This window comes from Phoenix dactylifera, chromosome 13 (assembly GCF_051530095.1).
Source record: "Phoenix dactylifera cultivar Ajwa chromosome 13, Ajwa_hap1_PhDact_Kaust_v1.1, whole genome shotgun sequence".
Classification (NCBI taxonomy): Eukaryota; Viridiplantae; Streptophyta; class Magnoliopsida; order Arecales; family Arecaceae; genus Phoenix; species Phoenix dactylifera.
The window spans coordinates 3,723,082-3,749,261 of record NC_143202.1 but is presented as its reverse complement, the minus strand read 5'-3'; the positions used below and the strand labels follow the sequence as shown (position 1 = coordinate 3,749,261).

Sequence of the window (26,180 nt, the reverse complement as noted above, 5' to 3'; positions counted from 1 at the left end):
TCTTGGAAAAGACTTGAGAACTTTGTAGCTAACTGAAGAGATTATCGATCATTGACAGATGTATCAATTTTGGACTATCATTTTATTTGGCTCTCTATAATCTATTCACATTCTCATACTCCCATTCTTCTTCTTAATAAATAGCACAAGGGCACAAGCTCCTTTTCGGCAGTTCCAGGAGTTGCTCCTTTAATTCTTTCAGTTCAGTTGGAGCTATTCAGTATAGAGCCTTAGAGATTGGTCGACCACGTGATAGTAGATCTCTGAACAATTCTATCTTCCTGTCTAGAGGCAGTCCTGGCAAATCTTCTAGAAAGATATTAGAATTGTTTTTCATGATAGGGATGTTCTCCAGCTTAGATTTTTTCTACGGAGTATCAGTCAGAGCAACCAGATATCTTGTTCCTCAACATCTGAAAAGCTTGCATAGATGACATGACCTGAAGAGGGGCATTTTACTCCACTATATGCATGTGAAGCTGAACTTTGCTAGCCCTAGAATTTGAAAGGTCACCCTCTTCATTAGTCCACTAAGGCATGATATGCTACTAACCAATCCATCCTTAGAATTACATCAAAGTCCTTCATAGTTAATACCATTACTTTATTTAAGAGATTATGTCCTCCTATATATGGTCATAGTAGAGGACTTGTGGACTATGTCAACTATAATGATACTCTTATTTGAACATAGCTCAGATTCTAGAGGCACAGGAACATACCACTTTTTCTAACACACCTAGTAGAAGTAAAGGAGGGGATAGCCCTAGGGTCAAACATGATATAAGCAAAAGTAGAAGGTAAGATAATCTAACAATATCTATCACAATTCAAGTTTATTAATCTATTAAACATGCTTCAAAGCTATAAAAGCATCTCATACATGAGATAAACATAAATAAGCATAAGGATCAATGAGAGTATAATGTCACAACCATATTAGATGCCTATTCATCCTATATGGTCAATGGATAGACACGGGCCTAGGTCCTAGGTCTCTGCTTTCTTACATGATCCTACATTGAACGAGCATCTTGAACCGGTCAAGGAGTTCGACCAGCAGGAAGAAGTTGAGAGAGTAGCGGCTTCGATGCAGTCTAGGTTGAATGGCCATATCACTCACCTCTACATTGAGGATAGCCCACAACTCTATGGTCCTGTTGGCCACACTTAAAACATGCCCCAAAGAACCAACGACAATCATTCTTAGCATGGAAGCCTTTGGACCTAGTACATCAAGGTCCTTTCTCTTGTTGGGCCCTACCATTCTTTCTAAAAGGCACCTATGTCATAGGATGATCACTTGAGGGTTGACCTCCTAGTTTTCTGCCTGGCCTAGGCCTCCTTCCTAGGTTGTCACCTATTGCATGCTTCATATTTTCCACTTCCTATTATATCAATTTCACCTTGTTGACCACTTTCCTTTAAGTGGTCAGCTCCATGGGATGTACACTAGCCCTCACTCCTGGCCTCAATCCCCTCTCTGACCTCTTAGCTTAGCTAGCTTTAGTGATCACCCAATCCAAAACAAAGTGAGATAGTTCTATAAATTTCATTGCATACTAGGTTACTGTTGTATTGCACGAGGTTAACTTGATAAACTCCTCCTTCTAGTATCGAAGGCTTTTAGGGTATATTTAGGAATTCATGACAAAACACGCTCCAAGTGACAGGCTTCGAGTCATTCCTATGCTGCCTCTTGATGGCTTCTTACCACTCATAGGCTTCCTTTTGCAGTTGATTGGTGGTGAAGCGAACCTTCTCTTGGTCTGTGTAATCCATGGTTGCCAAAGCCTTTTCTAGTTTCTTCAACCATTTTAGGGACTTAGTAGATTCAGGAGATCTTTTGAAGATGGGTGGTGCCATTTTCTTAAACTCAGCAATTCCTATCTCTGCTCTTGATTGTTGGCCAACCTCGGTCTTTGGTTGCTCTATCCACTGCATCTGCCATAGAAACCAGTCATGGTCCGAAGAAAATCAACCATCTGGTGTTGATTCCCTGGAACTCCACCAGCTCTCTAATTGTTATCAATGATGTTGGGGGTGTCTCCTTGATAGTAGGCAGAACTAATATCCCATCTATATGTCCTTGTTGTCAACAGGCTATCAAACCATCTGAGAGGTAGAAGGGGCATGAGGGTTGTTTCTCGCTAGGGAGGTGCCTACAGTGTGATGAGTGCTAGCCGCTCAAGATCCCTAAGCAAGGTTGGCTAATTTTTGAGTTTTAGGTCGAGCCAACTTAACCTATATCTATGGGAAGAGATAAGATTCGATGTTATTAATAAGTTAAACAACCCAGACAATTTTTTTATTCTTTTTTATTTTTAGGCAAAAATTATTCTAAGATATTCCATCATCCCTTAAAATCTATCCTCTCTTGGCTAGCTCGACTAAGCATAAGATCTAAAGTCTAGGCTATAATACTACTAAATTTGTCATGCTTCACTCTTCATCCTACTAGCATGAGCGAGCATGTGATAGACGGTCAGCCACTCTTTAGGGTTTGATCTCTAGGATATGCAAAGTCTACTTGAGATATTAAAGTATTCTCAATATTTCTTGCATAATATTAGTCTAGGTCTTAAAATAATAAAAGTTGATATTATAAATCCAGCATTTTTCTTAGGCTCGATCAAATGTCAATCACATAACAGTTATTTAAAAAAAAAGAAAAAGGCAAATCCTAGGTCTTACCTCTCCTATTCTTAGTTTCATAATCCCTTTTGAGCTATTCATCAGTATCTAAAAATAACAAAAGAAATAAAATATGAGCTAATAGTGTAGAAAATATATATTTAAATAAAATAATATTAAAAAAGCATATATCATAATAAATTGTAATTGAGACTAATATGGTAAATGTTCATTAAGGAAATCCACAACCGACAAATAGATTTTTAACAATTTAGAAATATCACCATTCAAAATCTTAGAATAAAAACTAGTTTTAAATGCATCTCATCGAGAAACCCTTTTGATGAAATTATAAGTAAAAGCAATAACAAGTGTTTTTCCTCTTTTAGTTTTCTACAACTATGTGCATAATCTATGTATGGCAAAGCTCAAAAGAGACTAGTTCTTGAATACATCAGCATGCCATCGATCTACATATGCCAACATTTTGTCACCACTAGTTAGACCTGAAAGAAAATTAATTCTGAAGTGCATGAAAAACATGCACACAAATAGCATATACTATTGAACACTTATGATTGGCTAGATTCAAAAGATACTAATTCCTAAATACACACCACAAGAATTCAGAATTTTAGTGATGAAATATAAGTTTAGTCACTAAAAATTTCATATTTAGTGACAAAAACAATTAGTCACAACAAACCATTTCATTCAATATTTTTAACAACAAAATGAGATGTCATCACAAAATATATATCTTTTGTGACTATTTTTCACTTTGTCATAAGAAATTTATCATTAAATAGAGTTTTTTTAAAGTGAAAAAATAATTTTGGTACCAAAATCAATTTTGGTCAACTCACTAATGCAAATTTATGATTCATCACTAAAATCATATCTTTAGTGATGATATTTTAACTTGGTCACTGTAGATATATACCTTTAATGACAAACTTATAGGGTGGTCATTTAAAGTTTATATTTCTAGTGACAATATATTATGTTGCTATAATTCTAGTGTCAAAATTGATGTCGGTCAAATTACTAATAGAAATTTTATAATTCGTTACTAAAATTTATATCTTTAGTGATGATATTTTTAAATGGTCACTGTAAATATACATCTTTAATGATAAACTTATAAAGTGGTCATTAATGATTAAAATTTATATCTTTAGTAAAGATATATTATGTTGTCATAATTTTGGTATCAAAATTGATGTTGATCAAATCACTAATGATAATTTTATAATTTTTCACTAAACTTTTTAAGAATGATGTTTTATCATGATCATTGTAGGTATATACTTTTAATGACAAGCTGAAGTGGTCATTAAAGCTCTATGTTCTTAGTGGCGATATAGTATGTTGTCATAATTTTTGGAGCTAAAATTAATATCAGTCAACATACTAATGACTATTTTATGATTCATCACTAAAGCAAATATCTTTAGTGACAATATTGTAAAATAGTCATATACCATTAATGACGAGCTTATAGAGTGATCATTAAAAATCTATGTTTTTAGTACCAATGCAATATGTTGTCACTAAAATCTTATACATTGGTGATGAAATATTGATATCATTAGCACCAAATTTTCCATTGAAGCTGCTCGACCATTGATTTGCAGCTCGAGCGCTCAACCCTCTCCTTGTGTCATCGGCCTTCTTCTGAGTCCCACTCTAGGTTCTCTGTGTGCTACCATTCTCCCCTCCAGATCTTCCGATGGGGCTACCCGAGCATCGATCTATAGCTCGAGTGCTCCGCCCTCTCCTTGCACCGTTGGCCTCCTCCTGAGCCCTCCTCTAAGTTCTCCTCTCCTAGTTTTTTATGCGCTACCATTCTCCCCTCTAGGTCTTCCAAAGGAGCTGCAAGAATGTTGATCTGTAGCCTGGGCACTCCACCCTCTCTCCGTCCCAAATGGTATCCTCCATCTCCCATGCAAAAAATATTCTCAGTGCATAATTTTGAATTATATTTCAATTTGTATATGATCCAAACTATTTTAGATAATACTCTATCACAAGTGACTGTTTTTCAGGTTGAATGGCATATTCTAGTTGGCTTTTTCCCAAAATCTCTCATTTGATTTTGATTTCTAAAAGTGCCAGGTTGCAGTTTCATTCAACTGTAATTTTGCCCCAAAATCTCCTATCTGGTTTCCATGTTGAATGACACAGTGGAGATGTATATATACAAGTGTACCAGATAATGCAGTTAAAAATCATTATAGATTTTGACATTATCATGCAAATCATTCATTTCCAACATCTTGTTGAAATCAATTGCAGCTCTCTGGCCAAAAACTAAATCCTTGGGCAAATTTTTTGCTATTTGTAGTGATGAGACAGCCTGTGCTACTTTGAGCCATATTAAGATAGCTACTCATTGGCTTATATTTTCATAACAAGTAACTCTATATGCACGAATGGCCATATAAAGCAGATAACCATCCCAGTCCTTCAGCAGAATAATTGCTATGCTTTGATATCTTGTGAAAAAGCCACTATTGCTGGAATGGTCCAAAGAGTGGAACCTCTTGTTGTTCTTCACCATGACTTGACATTACTCAATCTCATCTTCCTATAGAAGGACATGAAGAGAAATAGCTTCTGCTGTTGTAGCACCTTCCTCATCTAGCCATTCCTGTTCTTCTTTCTTCTTCTGTTTCTTCTGCAGTTCAAACCAAATGGCCATAGAAGTTGTAAGTGCTTTCTCTAGGCACCTTTTTTTCTTCTCAGCCGCATGATACTTTCTCCATAACTTTTAATCTCTTTAACTACTAACATAGCTTATTATCTTGAGAAAGGTGTATATTCTACAGCAAGAAAACAAAATCCAAACACATTTGTTCGTTGTAAATTTCTAAGCTCTTCTAACACTAATAAAACTATATGATATATACTATCATAGACATACCTCCATTTAGGCCTGAAGGAATATCTCATCATAAGAACAATGAAATCCCAAACAAATTGCAATTTACAAATTTTAACATAATTACAGAAATCTTCTTTCCATTAGAGTTTACAACATATATTTTTGAAATGATAGTCAATATAATCAAATTTACAACAAAATTTCTATGAAATGATAACCAATAATATCAATCTTACAACATGTCATCCTCACCTTCTTACAATTAGCAAGCAAAATAACATGATGCCATTTAACTAAAAAAACATAATTGTTTACAAATACTAGATACTATTACAACACTCACAATAAAAGGTTCTCCCAAACACTAATTCAATGGTAGTCAGTTAAACACTATTATGAAAAGAAGTCATGCTACAATTCCAACCAAAAGCTTATTTTGTCATAGCACTATTGTCAATTGATTCTATAAACTTGCAATACAATTTTCTTAAGTCCACCCTCAAATCACTTATTTCTCTTCTTATCTCTTGAATTGAATTTCAATCATTATGGAAGAGTGACTTCTAGATTGATTATTTACTAGTAAACACCAATCTATGAAATGATGTTCTTCACAACTGTAATACAATTATTTAATTTTTTTGTGAATTCGAAGCTTTTATTGATGCCACATGACCACAATAGAGCAGCTTATTTCAATAATCCAACCAAGATGAGCCACTTTGAGAACCTATACTAATTTGAGACATTAGAGCCTCTATCAAAATAAAATAAAATAGGGGGATATAGGCAAGTGAAAACATGAAGAAACATATGGGAGAAAATAAAGCTAGTATCGAGACTCTTAATTTAGAGGGCTTGAAACTATGGTAATCTGTGAGCTTTGTAACATTTGAGTTAGAAGAATTTAGATTTGATTCTTCACAGATTCACAAATTAACCTTAACAAATCAATAGTTTTTCTGATTGTGACACAAAATTAAAATTAACCAGTCTACAATTTGGCTCACTAACATCCAATGGTAGGTTTTGATGTCAACATACAACATTTTTATAACATACAGGGGAAAAGGAGAAACAATTGGTTTTGAGCATAGTATATCTAAAGTCAAAATAGAAACAACCCATACCAGAGAATCATAGTAGATGATAATTAAAATAGGGAAACAAGATGATTATCGACGCATAAAAGTAAGAACCAAAATAGATACTCTCTAATAAACTGAATGTTAGTAGATGCAGTGACATTAATTTCAAATTTTAAACTTCTATTAAATTTCTAATGACTTGAAATAGAGGCCTAATAAATTTAATTTGAAACAATAGTAGATGTGGCCCAATTCACTAAGGATTGCGTACTATGCAGCACAACAAAACTCACCAATAGGAAGCTTCAACTTTATACACAGCAACTAGTACAAAGCAGACCTTGGGAGAGTGTTTTGGAGGATTTTTTTTGGGAGGTTTACCAAGGACAAAATACAGCCATGATTACTTGTTTGTGGTGGTTGATCTATTTAATAAGATGGTATGAATGATTCCTTGCAAGAAAATGGTTATTGAAGAAGCAGTAGCTTGTTTGTTCTTTCAGCAGGTATGGAAAAACTTTGGGCTACCTTCTTCAATAATTTCAAATCAAGATAGCTATTTCTTGAGTAATTTTTGGAGATCTTTATGAGGTATGATAGATACTAAGTTGAAGTAGAGCACTACCTTCCACCCATAGACAGATGGACAAACAGAGGTCATGAATCATACCATTGTGATTCTCCATCAATGCTATAATTCCAAGCATCCTAAGACTTGGGATGATAGACTGCCATACCTCCGGTTTGCTTACAATCGAGCTATCCATCATTATACTTAGAAATTTGAGGTCTGCTTAGGCTATCTACCACAGAGTCCCTTTGACCTAGAGTTTATAGTTGGTTCTCCACGAAAGAATAGTAAGGAGGAGGTAGACCAAACACAAGCTCAAAGATTTCTTAAGAATATTAGAAAAGTGGATCAGAAGGTTGAGATGCAGTTGCATAAATCACAACAACATTATAAAGATCGACATGATAAACATTGCATGAAGCGCAATTTTCAAGAGGGAGAACTGGTCTGGCTCCACCCGGGGAAAGATAGATTAAGAGGTGAAGGCAGAAAACTAAAGGCAATTCGATATGTTCCCTTCAAAATTCTAAAAAAGGTAGGGGAGAATACCTCCAGCTTGACTCACCACCACACATGAAGATGTACCCGATAGTTAATGCTGAAAATTTGAAGTTGTTCGAGCCTTCCATATTAGATGAAAACCAAGTCCAAAAACTAGTGTTGCCAACTGTGGATGACGTATGGGTGGAGAAAGAAAAACCATTGGACAAAGATTTTGACATCGAGAGAAAATTCACGGAAACTAGGAACAATATGATTGAGTCTTTTCGGATCGGTCGATAGGATTAGCCTCCTAGCAAAGCCTGGTGGTTCAACCATAAGACAGGTAAGCAAGCATTTTCTCATCTTCAGTTCTGATTTAGTAGAAGCTAAATTTTCTAAATAAGGGGAGCCTTAATCCAGGAGGATCTCACGACTCGATGTGGATCATTTTAGCCATTATGAGTAGAGTTGGATAGGATCTAGAAGTGAGATCCACCATATCGGAAAACTAAGTCGCGTGCTAAACTTTCAGAGGCCATAACCTGATCATACGATATCTGATTGAGATAATCTTTTTTCTAAATCGAACATTTTTTTGAGATTTATGATGTGATGCCTCACCCTTTAGGTGGTAGTGCCCCTATCGATCGAGCCCAATTTTATTGTTTGGGGGTTGAAATAGGGTAGTAAAACTGAAAGTTTTCTTTTTAGCTAAAATTTTGACTATATATATCTCTCCATTCGAGAAGAATCAAGTGAAGTGGTAGAAGCCAAAGTTAACGAAAAAGTCAAGATATACCTCATGAAGAATTGTATCTTTTTTGAGTTTATGTCTACTAATGATGTCTATTTAAATATAGAGGTCCTATTAGAATTAAAAAGAGGAATCTCACAAGAATTGTTCAAGGACGGACTTCATAATTATAAATAGAGACTGTGTACCTCATTTTTTATCCTTCATTAAAGGAAAAAGGGACTCAAGCCCTACTTACACAATTATCCAATCTTCTTCTAATTTTCTTTTAAGAGATTCGAGTTGAGCGAGTTGAGAAAATCTTTCGTCTTCCTAATCGAATCAAAACTCAAGTGGCCACCACCAACTCATTATCTAGGTTGGACCAATTTCCAGCAGTAGCAACACTAATATCAATTGGCTAAAATAATAGGTAATGGTCCAACCTAATCATGTGAGAATTTTTTGAGATGTCTAAATGAGTAATGATATTAAGGGAATGACCAATAATGGATGTGTAGTCAACAAAAGAGAAGGACATCTTGGGTTATCTCTCCTATGTTGGAGGAGACTTAGCCCAACAAATGTGGGCTAAGTTAATTATCTTTAGCCTATTTTGGTTAGACTATTTTTGGCCCAAAATGAGAGGTTCATTAGGGCAACGTTTTATGTTAAGAAGGCATGGTATGTGAGCCATCTTCCACGAGTTAAAAATAGAGGGAGGCGTAGTCTTGATCAAATGACAATCGAAAGGCGATATTTGGTCTGATCGACTACAGTTTGGACAACAGGCTCACAACAACGTTCTTCAATCTGTACGGTGTGATCGCTATTGCAATCTTTTAGCATAGTCAGATTTTGCAGAAATGTGGCAGCTGCTCATGTGAGATCTTCTCAATCTTTCTATTTTATTATTGATGTTTGCCAAGAATATTGTTCTTGAGATTATGTGGTGATATATGCCTCTAGTGTTGGCTAGAGAGAATAGATTGTAATACCCATTATTGGTTGATAGTAAAAGTTTTTGGGTGGACTATGGTCCTGTGATTTTTATTCTCCACATTGGAGAGGTTTTCCACGTAAAAATTTGGTGTTCCTTTTGTGTTGCTGATAATTTAATCAGCAGTTAGGTATTTATGAATGCCTTGATATATATATATATATTAGGTGGATTGGCTTTAGTTGTTGTTTCCTAATAGGTTTACACAAGGTGGGAGGGTTGTTGATTCTATTGTGCTTTAATTATTTTATTTGTTGTTACCTTCCAATCCCAACAAGTGGTATCAGAGCGGGTTGTTGAATTATTTTATCTTGTGTGAACAATGGAGATAAATACTGCTAGAATGATTAATCTAAATGGTACTAATCCTCATACATGAAAAGAAAAGATGGAAGATCTTCTCTATATGAAAGGTTATCATCAATTGGTATTTTCTACTGCAAAATTCGATGATAAAATTGAAGAGAAGTGGAAATTGCTTCATCAAAAAGTGTGTGGATATATCAGGCAATGGATATATGACAATATTTTGAATCATATTAGTGGAGAGACACATGCACGTAGTTTATGGACCAAGCTTGAACAGTTGTATGCTCGAAAAATTGAAAACAATAAATTGTTCCTCATGAAGTAGATGATGTTCTTGAGGTATCAGGATGGAACTCCTATAATAGATCATTTGAATACATTCCAAGGGATCATTAATTAGTTGGCCACAATGGGTATCAATTTTGATGATGAGGTACAGGGATTATGGCTTCTAGGCACTCTACTGAATTCGTGGAAGACAGTGAGAACAACGTTGTCTAACTCAGCCCCGAATGGTGTTCTCTCAATGGATTTAGCTAAGAGTAGTGTTCTGAACGAAGAGATAAGGTGAAAATCATCGGTTTCCTCTTCACAGTCAGATGTCTTAGTTATCGAGACAAGAGGGAGAGTAAAAGCAGAGATTCGAAGTACAGAGGTAAAAATAGAAGCGAGTCCAATAACTTCGCTAATATTGAGTGTTATCATTGTGATAGAAAGGGGCATATCAAGAAGTATTGTCGGAAGCTAAAAAGAAAAAACAAGCAGAACAAAGATACAGATAAGAAGAAAGATGATAATGATAAAGATTAGGTTTTCATTATTAAAAACTTTCTTATTGCTTGCGATGTTGATGTTCTTAATTTTGCATGCCATGAGATGAGCTGGGTAGTTGACAGTGGTGCTTCTATTCATGCTATATCGAGGAGGGATCTCTTTTCGACCTATATAGCTGGTGATTTTAGGGTTGTAAAATTGGGATATAGTGGCATAGCTAAAGTTGTCGGTGTAGGCGATGTTTGTTTAGAAACCAACAATGGCACAAAGTTGGTTCTTAAAAATGTGAAACATATTTCCGACATCTGTTACAACCTACTTTCTATGGGTAGACTTGATGATGAAGGATTCTGCAATACCTTCTCTGATGGCAGATGGAAGCTCATTAAAGAAGCTTTGGTTGTGGCTACAGGTCACTCAACTTTATACTTGTTACTGACAGGGTTCTCCAGACCCAGTATCAATGCAGTGGAGAATGAAGATACAGTTAAGTTATGGCACAAGAGACTGTCACATGAGTGAGAATGGCTTATCGATGTTGGCCAAGAAAGGACTACTACCTGGAGTGAAGAATACTTATCTGAGAAATTATGCTCACTGCTTAGCAGGTAAGCAGAACAAAGTTTCTTCGAAGCATTGATAGTCAACTTTAAAGACCATGCAATAGCACGTATCTGATAGGATAGTGATTACGGGTATCGATCCATAGAGATTGGGGTACAGTTGTTTTCTTAAAAATAAAAATATTTAAAAGAAAAAATTTGTGAAGAAAATTAAACTAAGAAATTTAATAAAAAAATACAATTAAAATGATATCAGTTTGAGGGAACCTAGGGCATGGAATTCACCACTAACATCGGAACAAGGGTTATTTGTATTTTAATTCATTCTTGGATTAACATGCAAATTGGCTGCAAGCCCTATAAGCATTCAAATAAAAAAAATTCACTAAAGTAATTTAGGAACATCCATCTTCGGTCGGCATGAAATGTCTACCCTAAACTAATATGGCAGGACACTGCATCTTTCCTAAGCATGGGTGATCTTGTATTAACTTAGTGATCATAAAGAACAATTGTATAAACGTCATATTTAAAATCACAGAAATTAAATATAAGATGGAATAAAATATTCATTAGCAGCAAAATAAAGTTTATACAACTCCAAGAATAAAAATCAAAAATATAAAACCTTTAGCCCTTTATTAGAGCTGCATCCAGCCTTGGAGAGGAGATCAGCCTTCCATGGAGTCGTGGGTGACAGCAGCAGCGCAGAGGTCCTTCATTGTGACTGGCTCTTCTCTCTTTTCCCTTCCTACTCCCTTCTCAGACTAATCCCAACACGAATCAAACTCCCTTCATCATATATATATATATATATATATATATATATATATATATATATATATATATACATATATTTTCTTTCCATGGGGAGTTATTCCCATAATACCCAAAAAATATTATCTATCCCTTTTTGGTTCGGTGGGAACTCAGCCTGAGAACCCCCCCGCCTCCTCCATGGGATCCGTCTCCTTCCCCTCTTATAGCCTTCCCGAGTGAAGAGATAAGGGTAGAGGAATGGCTGATGCGTGCGTAGAAGATTTGGACGACGCGGGATAAAGATTGGAGCCGATCCGGAAGTTGATATGCTGCTGGGATGCGGAGGGAGAAACCGACGCTGCTTCCACGCAGAGGAGATGCATCTTGCTGGGATTTTGTGCTGATCTTCGGATGCGTTGGAGGTGTTGGACAGCTGAGAGGCGATCTAGAAGTTGGGATGGCTGGGAGCCCACAGAAGAAAGTGATCCGTGGGAAGCTTCATCACGGGCGTTGAAAGGATTTTGGTTCTGTTCAGAAGCAGGGGAAAAGATTGTACGTGGACGACGGAATGAGTCTCACGGCTATGTGGAGATGCCGAAAGAATCTGGATGCTAATCCGAGTGATCACGGGATGAGGATGGATCATGGAGAAGATGGGATCCGAAGCAGGGATGAGAGCGGGTTGCTTTGAATGTGGAAGGAATGAAACGATAAACTCTGTTCTCAGGGGATCCAACAGTTGGTTTGACTCCGTGAGGGGGTGGCTGCATTCGGCTGGGAAGGACTGAGAACAGGGGATAAGCTTGTAATCCGAGATGCAGGGGATTTGATGTGGTCGTGGGATGAATTCATGTTCGTGGGATAATGCTGCAAGCTGGAATAGGGGAGTTGATCGAAAGATAAAGCTTGGGACTCGGCTGTGATGTGGAGCGTAATTCGGGTTGGCCACGAGATACTCGGACACGCGGAGGATCATACGCGAACGGATGTAGCTGGGATCAAACGTGGATGTTGGGATGAACTTGGATGAAGATGGATCACAACGAAATGTAAGCCAGATTCATGGGATGCTGGGAAGAAATCTGGGAGTTCGGAAAGCTCATCCTTGTTGGATCTTTTCCGTGGATGAAGGAGTCAATCTGCGAACAGGATGAAGGCTAGATAATCTGGGAAGTAGATGACATGGTTTTGGGATAAGTGGGATTACAAACGGGATGTGAAACAGGGGGATATTAGTTGCTTGATCCGAACGAGAGAAGAGAAGATCACAACGGGATGAAGCTTGGAGTTGGTTGGGAGATAGGATAAGGATGGAACGATGTAGAAGAAACTCGGACGTGGATCTGTGATGAAGAAACGATGGGAAGACGACACAGACGGGAGGGGAAGTTTAGATACTAATCTAGACTTGGTTCTAGATGGCTTGGGAACGGATGAATCTTGATTCAGTGGGAACAGGGGATTCGGAAGATGCTGCCGTCGGCTGAGATGAAGCTGGGAAATAGGGGATCTTTAGATTTAGTTGTTCGGGATGCTTACCGAATGGGGAGAGGATGGAACGAATTTGATTTACGGTTGTGGATAAGCGCGAAGAGCATTGGATGCTAATCCTTGGATGAATGTCGTGGTATGGGTTCAAATAGTGCATGATGCAGGACGGAAGTACGGATTGAAATACAGAGAGAAAGAGGAGAGGAAGAGGGGAAGAAGAAGAGAAGGAGGAGAAAAGGAGGAGGAAGAAGAAGACCAATTTTCATTCAATAATTCATTAAAAAAAAATAACAAATGCATGCCCTATATATATATAGGGCCACCAAATAACAAATAAGTCCCAATAATAAAAACGATTCGAAAGAGGTCCTCACAAGACAATATGCAAACTAATCCTATCAAAATAAATAATAATAAAAGAAAAACATCAATCAATCCAGCCACAATGAAAGTGGCTGGACCGTCTTCCTGCGACGACCAGAATCCCGCAAAATAATCAGTCCAGTATTCGTGTCCGCACCAACTCCCCCCTGGTAAGAAGAAGGCGACCCCGACGAATGACTCTGGTAGTACTCCAAAAGATCTGGGTCAATGCGCTGTAACTCCGCACGGGTAATCCATGTAGTATCAGACTCCGGGCGTCCTCGCCAACAAACCAGAAAACGCTGAACACCCCCATCACTGGTAGAAACAGTCTGCTCATCTAAAATGGCATCAATATGTTCTTTTTGTGCTGGTGGTAAAGCTAGATTGGTCGGGGATGGGGTGGAATCAAGAAGAGGAGTATCATCAAGCTCAAGTGATGGCGGAGCGAAAGGATCAGTAGGAATAGAAAGGGGGCCCTTGTAAGCAACCAAATCCTCAATATTAAAAGTGGAGCTAATACCAAAATCAGAGGGAAGATCAAGAACGTAAGCATTAGTACCCACGCGTTGCAATACTCGAAAGGGCCCAGCACTACGAGCCTGCAGTTTCTTGACGGTTCCAGATGGAAACCGCTCAGGCCGAATACGTATCATCACATAATCCCCAGTTTGAAATGATTTATCTCGCTTATGAGAATCAGCTTGTAGCTTATATTGAGCATTACTCATATGAATGCGTTTGCTAATTTCCTGATGCAGATTATGAATGTGCTGTGCAAATGCATGTGCAGACTCAGAAATGCGAATATGGGGGGACATAGGTAGGAGATCTACAGGTTTGCGAGCTTTATAACCATGGACCACTTCGAATGGACTCATCCCGATAGATTTATTGACTGATGAATTATATGCAAATTGGGCGACAGGCAGAATAGAATCCCAGTTACGATTGTGATCCCCGACTAGACTACGCAGAAGGTTACCTAGACTTCGGTTGACGACTTCGGTTTGGCCATCGGTTTGAGGATGATAAGCCGTAGAAAATTTAAGTTTGGTGCCAACCAGATGCCACAAGGTTTTTCAAAAATAGCTCATGAAACGGACATCCCTATCGGAGACAATGGTTTTTGGTAAACCGTATAACTTAACAATCTCATCAAAAAATATCTTGGCTACTCGAGAGGCATCAGAAGTTTTGGAACAAGGAAGGAAGTGGGCCATTTTAGAAAAACGATCCACAACCACAAAAATGGAGTCATGTTTCCGAAATGTGCGAGGAAGGCCGAGTACGAAGTCGATACTAAGGTCAAGCCAAGGGCGATCTGGGACAGGTAACGGAGTGTATAGGCCAGTATTTTGTTTTTTGTGCTTAGCTAGTTGACACGTGCGACACTGTCCCACAATTTTAGCAACATCCCGTTTCAAACTTGGCCAAAAAAATTGACGTTCAACTTCTTCTATGGTCTTATCACGGCCAAAATGTCCAGAGAGACCACCGGCATGCACTTCCCATATCAAGAAATCGCGCACGGAAGTGCGCGGAATGCAGAGCTTGGAAGCTTTGAACAAGTACCCGTCTTGTAGATAAACACCATCAATCAAAGGTCCTTGTCCATCAGCAAGGGCATTATAGAGTTGGCCAAAATCTGGACAAGACAAGTAATCGAGCTTAAGTCTATCAAAACCGGTGATGGAAACAGACATGGCGGACAACAGAGTTACTCGACGACTTAACGCATCAGCAGCTTTGTTCGCAGCACCGGACATATGCTTGAGGACAAAAGTGTAATCCTGGAGGAACTGAACCCACTTGGCATGTCGATGATTAAGTTTTTTCTGGGAATTAAGAAAACGAAGTGCTTCATGGTCAGAATAGAGAACAAATTCATTAGGAAGGAGATAATGTCGCCAATACCGTAGGGCCTCGACTATGGCATAAAATTCCTTGTCATAGGTGGAATATCGTTGTCTAGCCTCATTCAGCTTTTCACTAAAATAGGCTATAGGATGACGTTCTTGACTAAGCACACCACCTATTCCCAAGCCAGATGCATCACATTCCACCTCAAAAACTTTGTTAAAATCAGGGAGTCGCATAACTGGCGCTTCCGTTATTTTTGTCTTAATGTCATTAAATGCTTTAGCGGCTGCGCGTGTCCACTGAAAATCACCTCGTTTAAGACAATCAGTGATAGGTGACATAAGTGTACTGAAGCCCTTAATGAAACGACGGTAAAATGTGGCCAGGCCGTGAAAACTACGGATGTCAGTAATATTCTTAGGTTCAGGCCATTCAACAATTGCGGTGATTTTCGCAGGATCAGCAGATAAACCTTCAGAGGAGACTATATACCCTAAGAAGTTTATGTGAGTAGTAAAAAATGAACACTTCTTAAGGTTAGCATAGAGGCGCTCGTTGCGTAAAGTCGTACAAACTTGCCTTAAATGGCCTAAATGTTGCTCCTTAGTGTGACTATAAATAAGGATATCGTCAAAGTACACGACTAAAAATTTGCCCATAAAAGGTCGGAGTACTTGAGTCATCACTCGCATAAATGTACTTGGAGCGTTTGAGAGGCCGAAAGGCATTACCAGCCACTCATAGAGGCCATCTTTTGTCTTGAAGGCTGTCTTCCATTCATCTCCTGGACGAATCTGGATTTGATGGTAGCCACTTTTTAAGTCAATCTTGGAGAAAATCGAGGCACCTGCCATCATATCCAGCATATCGTCGAGCCGGGGAATAGGAATACGATATTTGACCGTGATTCTATTAATAGCCCGACTGTCTACACACATTCGCCAAGTCCCATCTTTTTTTGGAGTAAGAAGGGCAGGTACGGCACAAGGACTTAGACTCTCTCGAATAAATCCCTTTTGTAAAAGCTCGTTAATTTGCTTTAGGAGCTCTGCATGATCAGAAGGGTTCATCCGATAATGGGGCAGGTTAGGAAGGGTAGCTCCCGGGACTAGGTCAATGGCGTGCTGAATATCACGCAAAGGGGGTAAATGATCTGGAAGGTCTTCCGGAAAAACTTCTTTGAACTCCTCGAGAATAGCGAGGGATTCAGCCGATAATGTGCTGTTAAGATGGGGCTGAAGTTCTTTAACTAGTAGGGCAAACACCGGAGAGTCCTTAAAGACGTTCCTCTCAAATTCCGTGGGGTTAAGGATATGCAGTTCCTTCCCTTTTGATTTACTCTTGTCTGTACTCTTATTTAGCGTTTTGGGCCGTAAAGGATTAAGCTTAATCTTTTTACCCTGGAATACAAAGGAGCAAGAGTTAGTTCGACCGTAGATGGTGACATCGAGATCGAACAACCAAGGCCTACCTAATATCAGATGACCTACGTCCATTGGGAGTACGTCACACCAGACAGTGTCTTTATAAGAGAGGATTTGAATAGGTACAAGACACCGTTCCTTAATGTGAATGGACGACGTGTCGATCTAGGAGACCTTATAAGGGTGAGGTTGGGACACAGGGGTCAGACCCAAGCGGGCGACAATGCTGGAAGATATCGCATTAATGCAGCTCCCGCTATCAATGATAACTTTACAGTCTTTTTCGCCGCATTTAATGTAAGTGTGGAAAATTGAGGTTCGTCTCCAGTCATCAGTCTCTTTAGGCTGGGTAATTGCACACCTCACTACATTCACAGTGGATCGGTCAGCTTCGTGGGCAATTATCTGGGGAGTAGGTCGGATACAACCTAAAATGTGTGGTTCTTCCTCAGTTTCGTCTTCGACATCGTGAATATCATCTAAATTAGGCTCATAAATTTGTTCCTCCAAATTATCTATGTCATCCGTCGGTTCATGTGTGTCAATAACTAGGGTCGGATTTGCACATTGGGAGGCAACATGACCAAACCCTTGGCATTTAAAGCACTGAATTCGTGAGCTTGGTTTTGGAGGTTCACCTAAAATTCCTTTGCCTTTAATATCTCGGTTTTGGATAGGTGGAGAAGAAAAGGGTTTAGGAGGGACAGAACCGACTGGGGGTCTGGATCCAGATGGTTGGGCACTAGTGGGGACCCGCCTGGTGTCAGGGCGCCTAGCAAACATAGATTTGGAGAATTGTTCATAATTTTGCATAAATGTATAGGCTTGGTCTAAGGTGGACACTTCACGAAGGACAAGTTCTTTCCTAAGCTCATCATTTAGGCCTCGTCGAAATCGGCTCAAGATCATACGTTCATCTTCAGCTACATTACTACGCATCATAAATTCATCAAATTGGGCGATGTATTCAGTAGCTGTGCGACTACCTTGTCTTAAATTGTTCCATCGATCTAAGAGGTCAGATTGATAACTTAATGGAAGATATTTTTCTTTTAATTTTTCTTTCATCTCTACCCAATCGGTAATAGCAGGTTGATGTCTCCTGGCTAACAGTTGTTCGGTGTTTTGCCAAAACAACTTGGCTCGACCAAGGAGTTTCATTCGAGCGAATCGGACCTTTTTCTCCTCCGACAGATTGTACCACTCAAAGAAGTGATCCATTTCGTGTAGCCAATCGGAGAAGACCTTCGGATCAAGACGACCATCGAAAGTGGGGGCTTCAACCCTAATGCCTCGCATTACATCTTCATCAGGGTCACGAGGCTCTCTAGATTCTACGGTATGTCGGTGAACTCTATCAACAGGAGGAATGGGACCAGGTCCTCTAGGGCGAGGGTAGGCATAATGGTGACCTGGAACAGACCTATGATCAAAGTTGCCCTGCCGAACCGAACCTTGTTGTTCTAGGATTTGTTCTAGGGTATCATCCTCATCAAGACCCGGTAAATGGGGAGTACTAACCTTTTGGGATTCAATAACCCTTTGAATTGAAGCCTCAATTGAATCGAGTCTAGCATTAACCTGGGTGGACATTGTGGTTAGGTCATGAATTTGGGCGTTGTTTGCTTGGACTTGGGCATTCGTATTTTGGACTTGAATATTAGTGTCATGGATAGCTTTTAATAGGGCTTCAATTTTGGAATCCATGTCTAGTGGAAACTCAAGATGAGATGCGACACGACCACTACGTAGATGCATAAAATGAATGACAAAATGTAGTAGCCGACCAACTATAAAGGTTCCTAAGTAGACCTAATGCATGAAATGAATTCACAATTGCAAAGTAGATGCTCAATATAAACTAAAACTACTCCCTAGCAAATAGTCATAGCAAACTGTAAATTACTATGAAGCGCAGGCCAACAAGTAATGCAGTCCAGTAGTACTAGGTTTTCGGACTATGCAAGATGGTACGGAGCCACGTATGTTTCCCCGAATTGATCTAGCTCCACAGTTAATATTAAAAGTGCTGCTACTAGGGTTTCTGTTTGTCTTGTGAACGTGTGTGAACGCGTGTATTTTGGATTTGTAGACGCAGTACCACGCACAAATTAAGAAAATTAATGCCAACTTAATTGAGCAAATTGAATCTGCAGGAAATGGGAGAACAGCGCTGACCTGGTCTGGAGAGAGACTCGTGCGCGCAGAAGAGACGTGGTCTACAGAGATGTAGAACAGAAGCTCGATGACGACCGGTGGCAGAGAAGGGGTCACTGAGACCTCCCGGAAAGGTGATCAGAGAAACTGATGGCGGCTTTGGTCGGGACAGTTCGTGATTGCTGATGGCGCGGTGACCGGCGATGGCAAGTTGTAGCAGCGGCGCGGCGGCGACTTAGCAGCGGCGAGCGGCAGTAAAGAAGGGCAGGGGCGGTGCGCAGCGCTGTGGTGCAGCAGCAGGCGTGGCAGCGGCGGTGGGGAGCGAGCGGGGAGCGCTGTCAGCAGTGGAAGGCAGACAGTTGCGGTGGTGGGAGGGCGGGATACGGTGGTGGAGGTGGGAGCCACTGTTGGCAGGGGAAGCGTCAGTGGCGGTCTGCGGTGATGGCTGTCAGAACCCGACGGCGGCGGTCTGCGGCGACGGCAACGCGGCGGCGCGGCGGTGGGAGCAGCCCGACGGCGCGGCGGTGCGGCAGTAAATAGCAGCGGCAAGCGGCGGTACGGAGGAGGCGTGAGCGGCGCGCGGCGCGGTGGTGCAAGCAGCGGAGATGGCGGCGGCGGCGGGACAAGGGCGGTGGCGCAGAGAGCAGTGGAAGGCCGCGGGAATGTTGGTGGTGGGACGAGAGGCGGAGGCGGCGAGAGGCGGTGATCGGAGATGAAGAAGAAGTTCGGGAGAATGAAGAAAGGGGAAAGGGAAGAGCACGTGCGTGACTTATGCGTCACGTGCAGCTTCTTTTTTTTTTTTTTTTTTTTTTTTTTTGAATCAAGTCGGGTTGCCGGGTTGTCGGGTTAACGGACCCAACCCACTAGGACAGTCCGACCCGCAAATTTTTTTTTTTTTTTTTGAAATAATTCGGGTTAATGGATATCGGGTTAACGGGTCAAAACCTTACCCGCACTGTGGATCTTCTTCCACCTTCGACGAATCCGACGGTCGCGTTCGACGATTCCGACGGTCGCGCCTGATTTCGTGGCGGTGGTTGCGGGGAGGCGTTGCGCCGGTGGAGCGGGGTGCTGGTGCGGCAGTGAACGGGCGGCGACGTCCTTCACTTGGTCCGGCCACGGTCGGTGGCAGCAAGCTGCTGCCGAAACCCCCGGGGAAGCACGGCGGCGACCGAGGGCGAACCGGCGGCGCGGCGAAACGGATGCGGTGGGTGATGCTTGCACAGTGACTATCGGAGGAGAAATTGACGAGGAGGCCGGCTTATTTGCCTCCCGGGCTGCCTTGGGGTTTTCCGGCGACAGTGGCTTTCTTCACTGCGTGAGATCCGAGAGAAGGAGGGAAAGAAAGGGCGAGAGCGTCGGAGGCAGCGGCGGTGGGAAGAGAGGGCGGCGACGGCGTCTTGCGAAGGCGATCTGTGGATTGACGCCGGAAGACAGTCGACCGACGGGGGGTTTTGTTTTTCTCTTTCTTCTCGGTGGGTGAGGTGATGAACAGGGAAGAAACTAATGAAGAAAGGGAGCGACCCTTCTTCTTCGGAGTACGTGCCGTGCGACGACCTTCCGTGCATTCCGGCGTTCGCGGTGCAAATGAACTAGCAAAGTACAGGTGAGGAAAAGGCCGAAAAGGAATCGGCGGGGGTCCGTCCATAAACTGGATCCTTCGACTTCAGCAACAGAGGCAAAGTCAGCCCTGCTTTGATACCAAAGCTGATGCAGGACGGAAGTACGGATTGAAATACAGAGAGAAAGAGGAGAGGAAGAGGGGAAGAAGAAGAGAAGGAGGAGAAAAGGAGGAGGAAGAAGAAGACCAATTTTCATTCAATAATTCATTAAAAAAAATAACAAATGCATGCCCTATATATATATAGGGCCACCAAATAACAAATAAGTCCCAATAATAAAAACGATTCGAAAGAGGTCCTCACAAGACAATATGCAAACTAATCCTATCAAAATAAATAATAATAAAAGAAAAACATCAATCAATCCAGCCACAATGAAAGTGGCTGGACCGTCTTTCTGCGACGACCAGAATCCCGCAAAATAATCAGTCCAGTATTCGTGTCCGCACCAGTGCACCATGGAGAGGATGAAACTAATCTTGAGAGGTTGAAATCAATTGGATGTGGGAGAAACTAAACCAGCAGTAGCATGGCAATCAAAATTACAGAAGTGTGTTGCACTTTTTACTACCGAAGCAGAGTTCATTGCAACAATAGAATCATGTAAAGAGCTATTATGGTTGAGAAAATATATTAAGGAGCTTGGTTTCAAGCAAGAGCACTATATGTTATATTGTGATAATCAGAGCGCTATCCACCTTGGTAAAAACTCTACCTTTTATTCAAGATCGAAGCATATTGATGTGAGATACTATTGGATTCGAGATGTTTTGAGTTCTAAGTTGTTAGAACTTGAGAAACTTTATACAGATGACAATGGTTCTAATATGTTGACGAAGTCTTTGCCAAGAAAAAAGCTTGAGGCATGTTGATTGATTGCCAGAATGGTGAATCCCTCCACATAGTCGGGAGAGGGACATTTGTTGAGTTATCCCTTCTATGTTGGAGGAGACTTAGCTCAACAAATGTCGGCTAAGTTAATTATTTTTAGTTCATTTTAGTTAGACTATTTTTGGCCCAAAATGAGAGGTTCATTAGTGCAACGTTTTATGTTGAGAAGGTAGGGTATATGAGCCATCTTCCATGAGTTAAAAATAGAGGGAGGCAATGGAGAAGATGCAAAATTGATATTCAGTGCACAGTCTTGATCAAACGACAATCGGAAGGCGATTCGTGGTCCGATCGAGCTGAAATTTTGATAGCAGGCTCACAACACATGGATCTTCAATCTTCAATGTATGATCGTCATTTGCAGTCTTCTAGCATAGTCAAATTTTGTAGAAACGTCGCTACTGTTCATGTGAGATCTTCTCAATCTTTCTCTCTTATTATTGATGTTTGCTAAGAATATTGTTCTTGAGATTATGTGGTGATATATGCCTCTAGAGTTGGCTAGAGAGAATAGATTGTAATGTCCATGGGTGGAATACGGTTTCGTGGTTTTTACTCTCCACATTGGGAAGGTTTTCCATATAAAAAAATGGCGTTCCTTTTGTGTTTCTGATAATTTAATCAGCAACTAGGTATTTGTGAATGCCTTGAGATATATATATATATATATATATATATATATATATATATATTAGGTGGATTAGCTCTAGTTATTTGTTTCTTAACAGGTTTACACAAGGTGGAAGAGTTGTTGATTCCGTTATACTTTAATTGTTTTGTTTGTTGTCACCCCCCAATCCCAACAGGACATTACCTTGAACGCGATTGGTCTGTCTAAAGATTGGAAGAACTGCAGTATTAAAACTCCTCCCAGCAATGGTGCAATTAGGAAGGGAATTACCGCAAGAACCGACCACTCACCCATCCTCAAGCAAATGAAGAGGGAAGACAGAACTGATTAGACCAGTCAAACTTGCATATATCTGCATGGACCCTCTCTCTCTTCCACCCCCCCCCCCCCCCCCCCCCCCCCCCCCCCCCCACTCGAACCCCCCACTTCTATCTTCTATATAAACCAGGATAGACCTAACACCAGATCCAGCCTCCCTCCTCCAAACCCCCACTGCTATACAAACCAGGATAGGCCTAGCATCAGATCCAGCCTGCTTCACTGCTATATCTCCATCCACTGCCATCTCTTTAAATTTCAAACCTCATCTCTCCTCAATGGAAGCCTTCTCATACTACCCTTTCCTTCTGGACTCTCCTATCCTTGCATCCATCCCCTTTGAGACGCACCTTTCCACCCGGCAAGTTGGAGAGACCAGCAACAACTCCTCTTCTTGCTTTCCCTATTACTACTCACCTGAAGCCATCCTAGAGGTCTCATCTGGTGATACCTCAGCCTATGAGAGCAGCATCTCTCTTGCCACTGCCACAAAAGCTCCTTTAGTTGAGTGCCAGATTCCACTTTCATCAGCGGTAATTAAACCCCATGACGAGAAGGTCCCCAAACAACAAGGATCCATGGAGAAGAAAAGAAAGAATGGAGATGAGGCTCGCTCGAGTTATTGCCAATCCAGCCTAAGGACAGCAGTAATCCCAAACCATCTAAAAAGATTTAACTTTTTGAAGGGTGTGTAGGTCTTGGTTTCTAATAAATATTATTTTCTTTTCTATGTACTATATATTCCGTGTTGTTAGAGTACAAAAGAAAGTAAGAGTAGGAAGCAGAGGAAACCCATTGGTGAATTGAAGGGAAAACGGGGGAAGAAGCCCAAATGTGATGACTGGAAAGCCGCAAAGGCTGGAGAAGAACCCCCTGAAGGCTACATTCATGTAAGATCGAAGAGAGGTCAAGCAACAGATAGCCACAGCCTTGCAGAAAGGGTATCCCTGAAGTCTTGAATACATCCTTTTACTGTTGTGACCAAATTGACTACTTGTTATCAAACTCGTTGCTTGAAACATGTCATGGGCTTTCAGGTCAGAAGGGAGAAGATAAGTGAAAGGATGAAGATGTTGCAAGGCCTTGTTCCTGGTTGTGATAAGGTGAAGCTCCTTCTTATAATGCGCTAATTTGAATCCAAGGATTATATTTGAAGTCATTTTACTTAAAGATTTGCTAATGGTTTTGATTTGTAGGTTACTGGAAAGGCCCTCGTGCTCGATGAGATAGTCAACTATGTGCAATCTTTGCAGAACCAAATTGAGGTAATCACAAGTCATGAATTGATAGTCTCCCTTGTTATTTAGCAGATCTGAAGTGATTCTAATGCCGCATTTGCTGGAACATCTGCAGTTTCTTTCCATGAAGCTTGCTTCTGTGAATCCGATGTTATATGACTTTGGGGTGGATCTTGATAACTCCGTGAATCCAAAGGCAGAACAAAAGGCAGATTTATCCTATATATCTCCTCTCTTTTTTTTGAATTTCATGGTTATCTATAGTTTTATGAGTATGGTATTTGATGCTGATGGATCTGTAATAATAAATTTCAGAAAATGAAGAGCATACAACAAGAAGTGCCACTTGTGAACCAAACAACCCACATTCATCCTCCAGCTTTTGAGAATGCTAGAAATATCTACCAAATGATGGATCCTTCAGTACCTCTTTTATTACATTGCCAAGGATCCACTGCCTTTCCTCAGGTCTTTATTCCTTTTAGAAGGCTTATTTGTTCAAAATCAAAGTTTTTAATAGATAATCCAAAATGAAAAGCGATGTCATTACTAAATAAAGCACTTCATTTTCAGGACGGTGGCAGTTCTATGATCCAGGTTGGAGAACAAAGACAACAATTTATTAATCAAGCAGAGTTCAACAGTATATGAGCACTTTTCAGTAGTTAGACAAAGAGCTTTCTATAGTCATGGTAAGCCATAAAATAATATGCTTCAAGGGCCAAGTACATGTATTTTTCTTATATGTTCTTTATCTTGCATCAAGCGACCCTATCTTCTCATGTTTTCCATGTTTCTTTGAACTGCAGAATGTAGGGAAACCCCAGTTCAGGCCTATAGGAGACATAAAAGTAGATCAGACCCAGATGGAACTGCAGCCCTCATTGTTGTTGAAATTGATTTTGCCCAAAATGCCTTGTTCTTAGGCCATTGGAAGAAGAGTTTCCCTCCAGAGATTTGCACTAGATTTGTGACACAAAGGCAAAGCAAGACATACAAAATCCGAGAATGTTGAGGCCACATCAACTGGGGATCCTTGCTGTTGGCCAGTAGATTCATGCACACACACGAAGAAACTGTTCCTGATGTCAAAATAATAATGAGAAGAATAAGAGGAAGACGAAGGGAATTTAAAAAGCTCTATTGGTGTCTTTTTTGGTATCTTTAAATTTTACACCGTGGGTAGGTGGAAGAGCGAACTGAAGCGTCCTTGTATTACAGGAAGCTGATAAGACTGGCCACTGAGATGAGATTTCTTTGCTTCTTTTTTTTTTCTTCCTTTTTTTTCTGAACATTCATGTGTGTATTTGTATAATCCTCAATATACTGTTATTATTGTTATTTCAGTTGCGGATCTGAGCAGAATCCTCCTAGTCTATGACTGAGTAGGAAAATACTTGCCTCACTTTTTTTTTTGTTGAAAATATGCTTCACATTTTACTAGGCAGTACAATCTAAAAACTACTTTTGATTTGATCCATCTTCCTAGTCTTGCATAATATTGGTCCTTGACCATGATAATCCTCACCCAATTCTAAGGACAACAGAAGAATTTCTATATCCTTTTTATCTTATGTGTTGCAGTCATTAGTTTTTGTATTCAGGAGATTGGAAGTACACAATCATGCGAATAAATGACTAGTAAAGATAAAAGCAAGTCCAGCTCCTTTGCTTTGTATAATTATGAGGTCATGTCCATAAGAAGCCATAGATTTAGTACATTTCTACATTATTCTCATCAGTACCAATATAGCTAGGGTAGAAGGGCTAATTTTGCTCAATCCAAAGCAAACCAAGACACTGCATAGATACGGGGTACAAAAGAGAAAAATCTGACAATCTCTCCTTCAAGCTTCAGATTGTACTCCCAAAAAAACATAATTTACAGCCTATTTTTTAACCTTTATAGCAAGAAATTTCCCCTAATACTATTTTAAAACCAATCCATACTGTTGAACATACATAAATAATCTCACAAACAACTAAAATTATCTAAAAGCAGAAATCAACTCAACTAGAGCACTTGCTGAAAAGACAATCCACAACCACATTTTCGCTTGCTTTGACCTGACTGCTGCACCCTTTGTTTATAGGTGCTCTTCCAAATGACCAGTTGATTTCCATCATATTTTACACATGAAACAAGCTTCAATATCATGAAACCGAACAGTAGAGAATTTAAAAAAAAGTAGTCTAAAAAATTTGCAAAAATTCTCTACTTTGGATCATGGCATCTATATAAAATATCCACGACAACATTCATAACGAAATTTTGGAATATTCTGTTAACAGACCTTTTTAACTGCAAATTCTTTATTTTAAAGAATTTGCAGTTAAAAGAATCTTAAAGTAGATCCATGATAAATTGCAATGTTCTCTAT

At 40.1% G+C, this 26,180-nt stretch overlaps 2 protein-coding genes across 2 annotated transcripts; one reads left to right on the top strand and one right to left on the bottom strand.

Annotated features, from left to right (window-relative positions):
* Positions 1-13,723: 13,723 nt before the first annotated feature.
* LOC149751429 (uncharacterized) lies at positions 13,724-18,535 on the bottom strand. Its single transcript, XM_089927031.1, has 3 exons — positions 17,117-18,535; positions 15,188-16,918; positions 13,724-14,428 (listed from the first exon to the last, which is right to left on the bottom strand). The coding sequence occupies exons 1-3, from the start codon at positions 18,533-18,535 to the stop codon at positions 13,724-13,726; spliced, it is 3,855 nt and encodes a 1,284-aa protein (XP_089783157.1).
* A 4,157-nt stretch (positions 18,536-22,692) lies between these two features.
* On the top strand, positions 22,693-25,184 carry LOC103695557 (basic helix-loop-helix protein 80-like). Its single transcript, XM_039131131.3, has 8 exons — positions 22,693-23,208; positions 23,317-23,502; positions 23,599-23,664; positions 23,758-23,826; positions 23,915-23,995; positions 24,115-24,267; positions 24,373-24,491; positions 24,609-25,184. The coding sequence occupies exons 1-7, from the start codon at positions 22,840-22,842 to the stop codon at positions 24,448-24,450; spliced, it is 1,002 nt and encodes a 333-aa protein (XP_038987059.3). The 5' UTR covers positions 22,693-22,839; the 3' UTR covers positions 24,451-24,491; positions 24,609-25,184.
* The last annotated feature ends 996 nt before the right edge of the window (positions 25,185-26,180 follow it).

Coding starts and splice junctions, on each gene's coding strand:
- LOC149751429 (XM_089927031.1), bottom strand. CDS start 18,535: ATGTCCACCCAGGTTAATGCTAGACTCGATTCAATTGAGGCTTCAATT. Junction 16,919..17,116: donor CCCAACCTCACCCTTATAAG/GTCTCCTAGATC, acceptor TTTGTATTCCAG/GGTAAAAAGATTAAGCTTAA. Junction 14,429..15,187: donor TCTGCATTCCGCGCACTTCC/GTGCGCGATTTC, acceptor GCATTTGCACAG/CACATTCATAATCTGCATCA.
- LOC103695557 (XM_039131131.3), top strand. CDS start 22,840: ATGGAAGCCTTCTCATACTACCCTTTCCTTCTGGACTCTCCTATCCTT. Junction 23,209..23,316: donor AATCCAGCCTAAGGACAGCA/GTAATCCCAAAC, acceptor CCGTGTTGTTAG/AGTACAAAAGAAAGTAAGAG. Junction 24,268..24,372: donor GATCCACTGCCTTTCCTCAG/GTCTTTATTCCT, acceptor CTTCATTTTCAG/GACGGTGGCAGTTCTATGAT.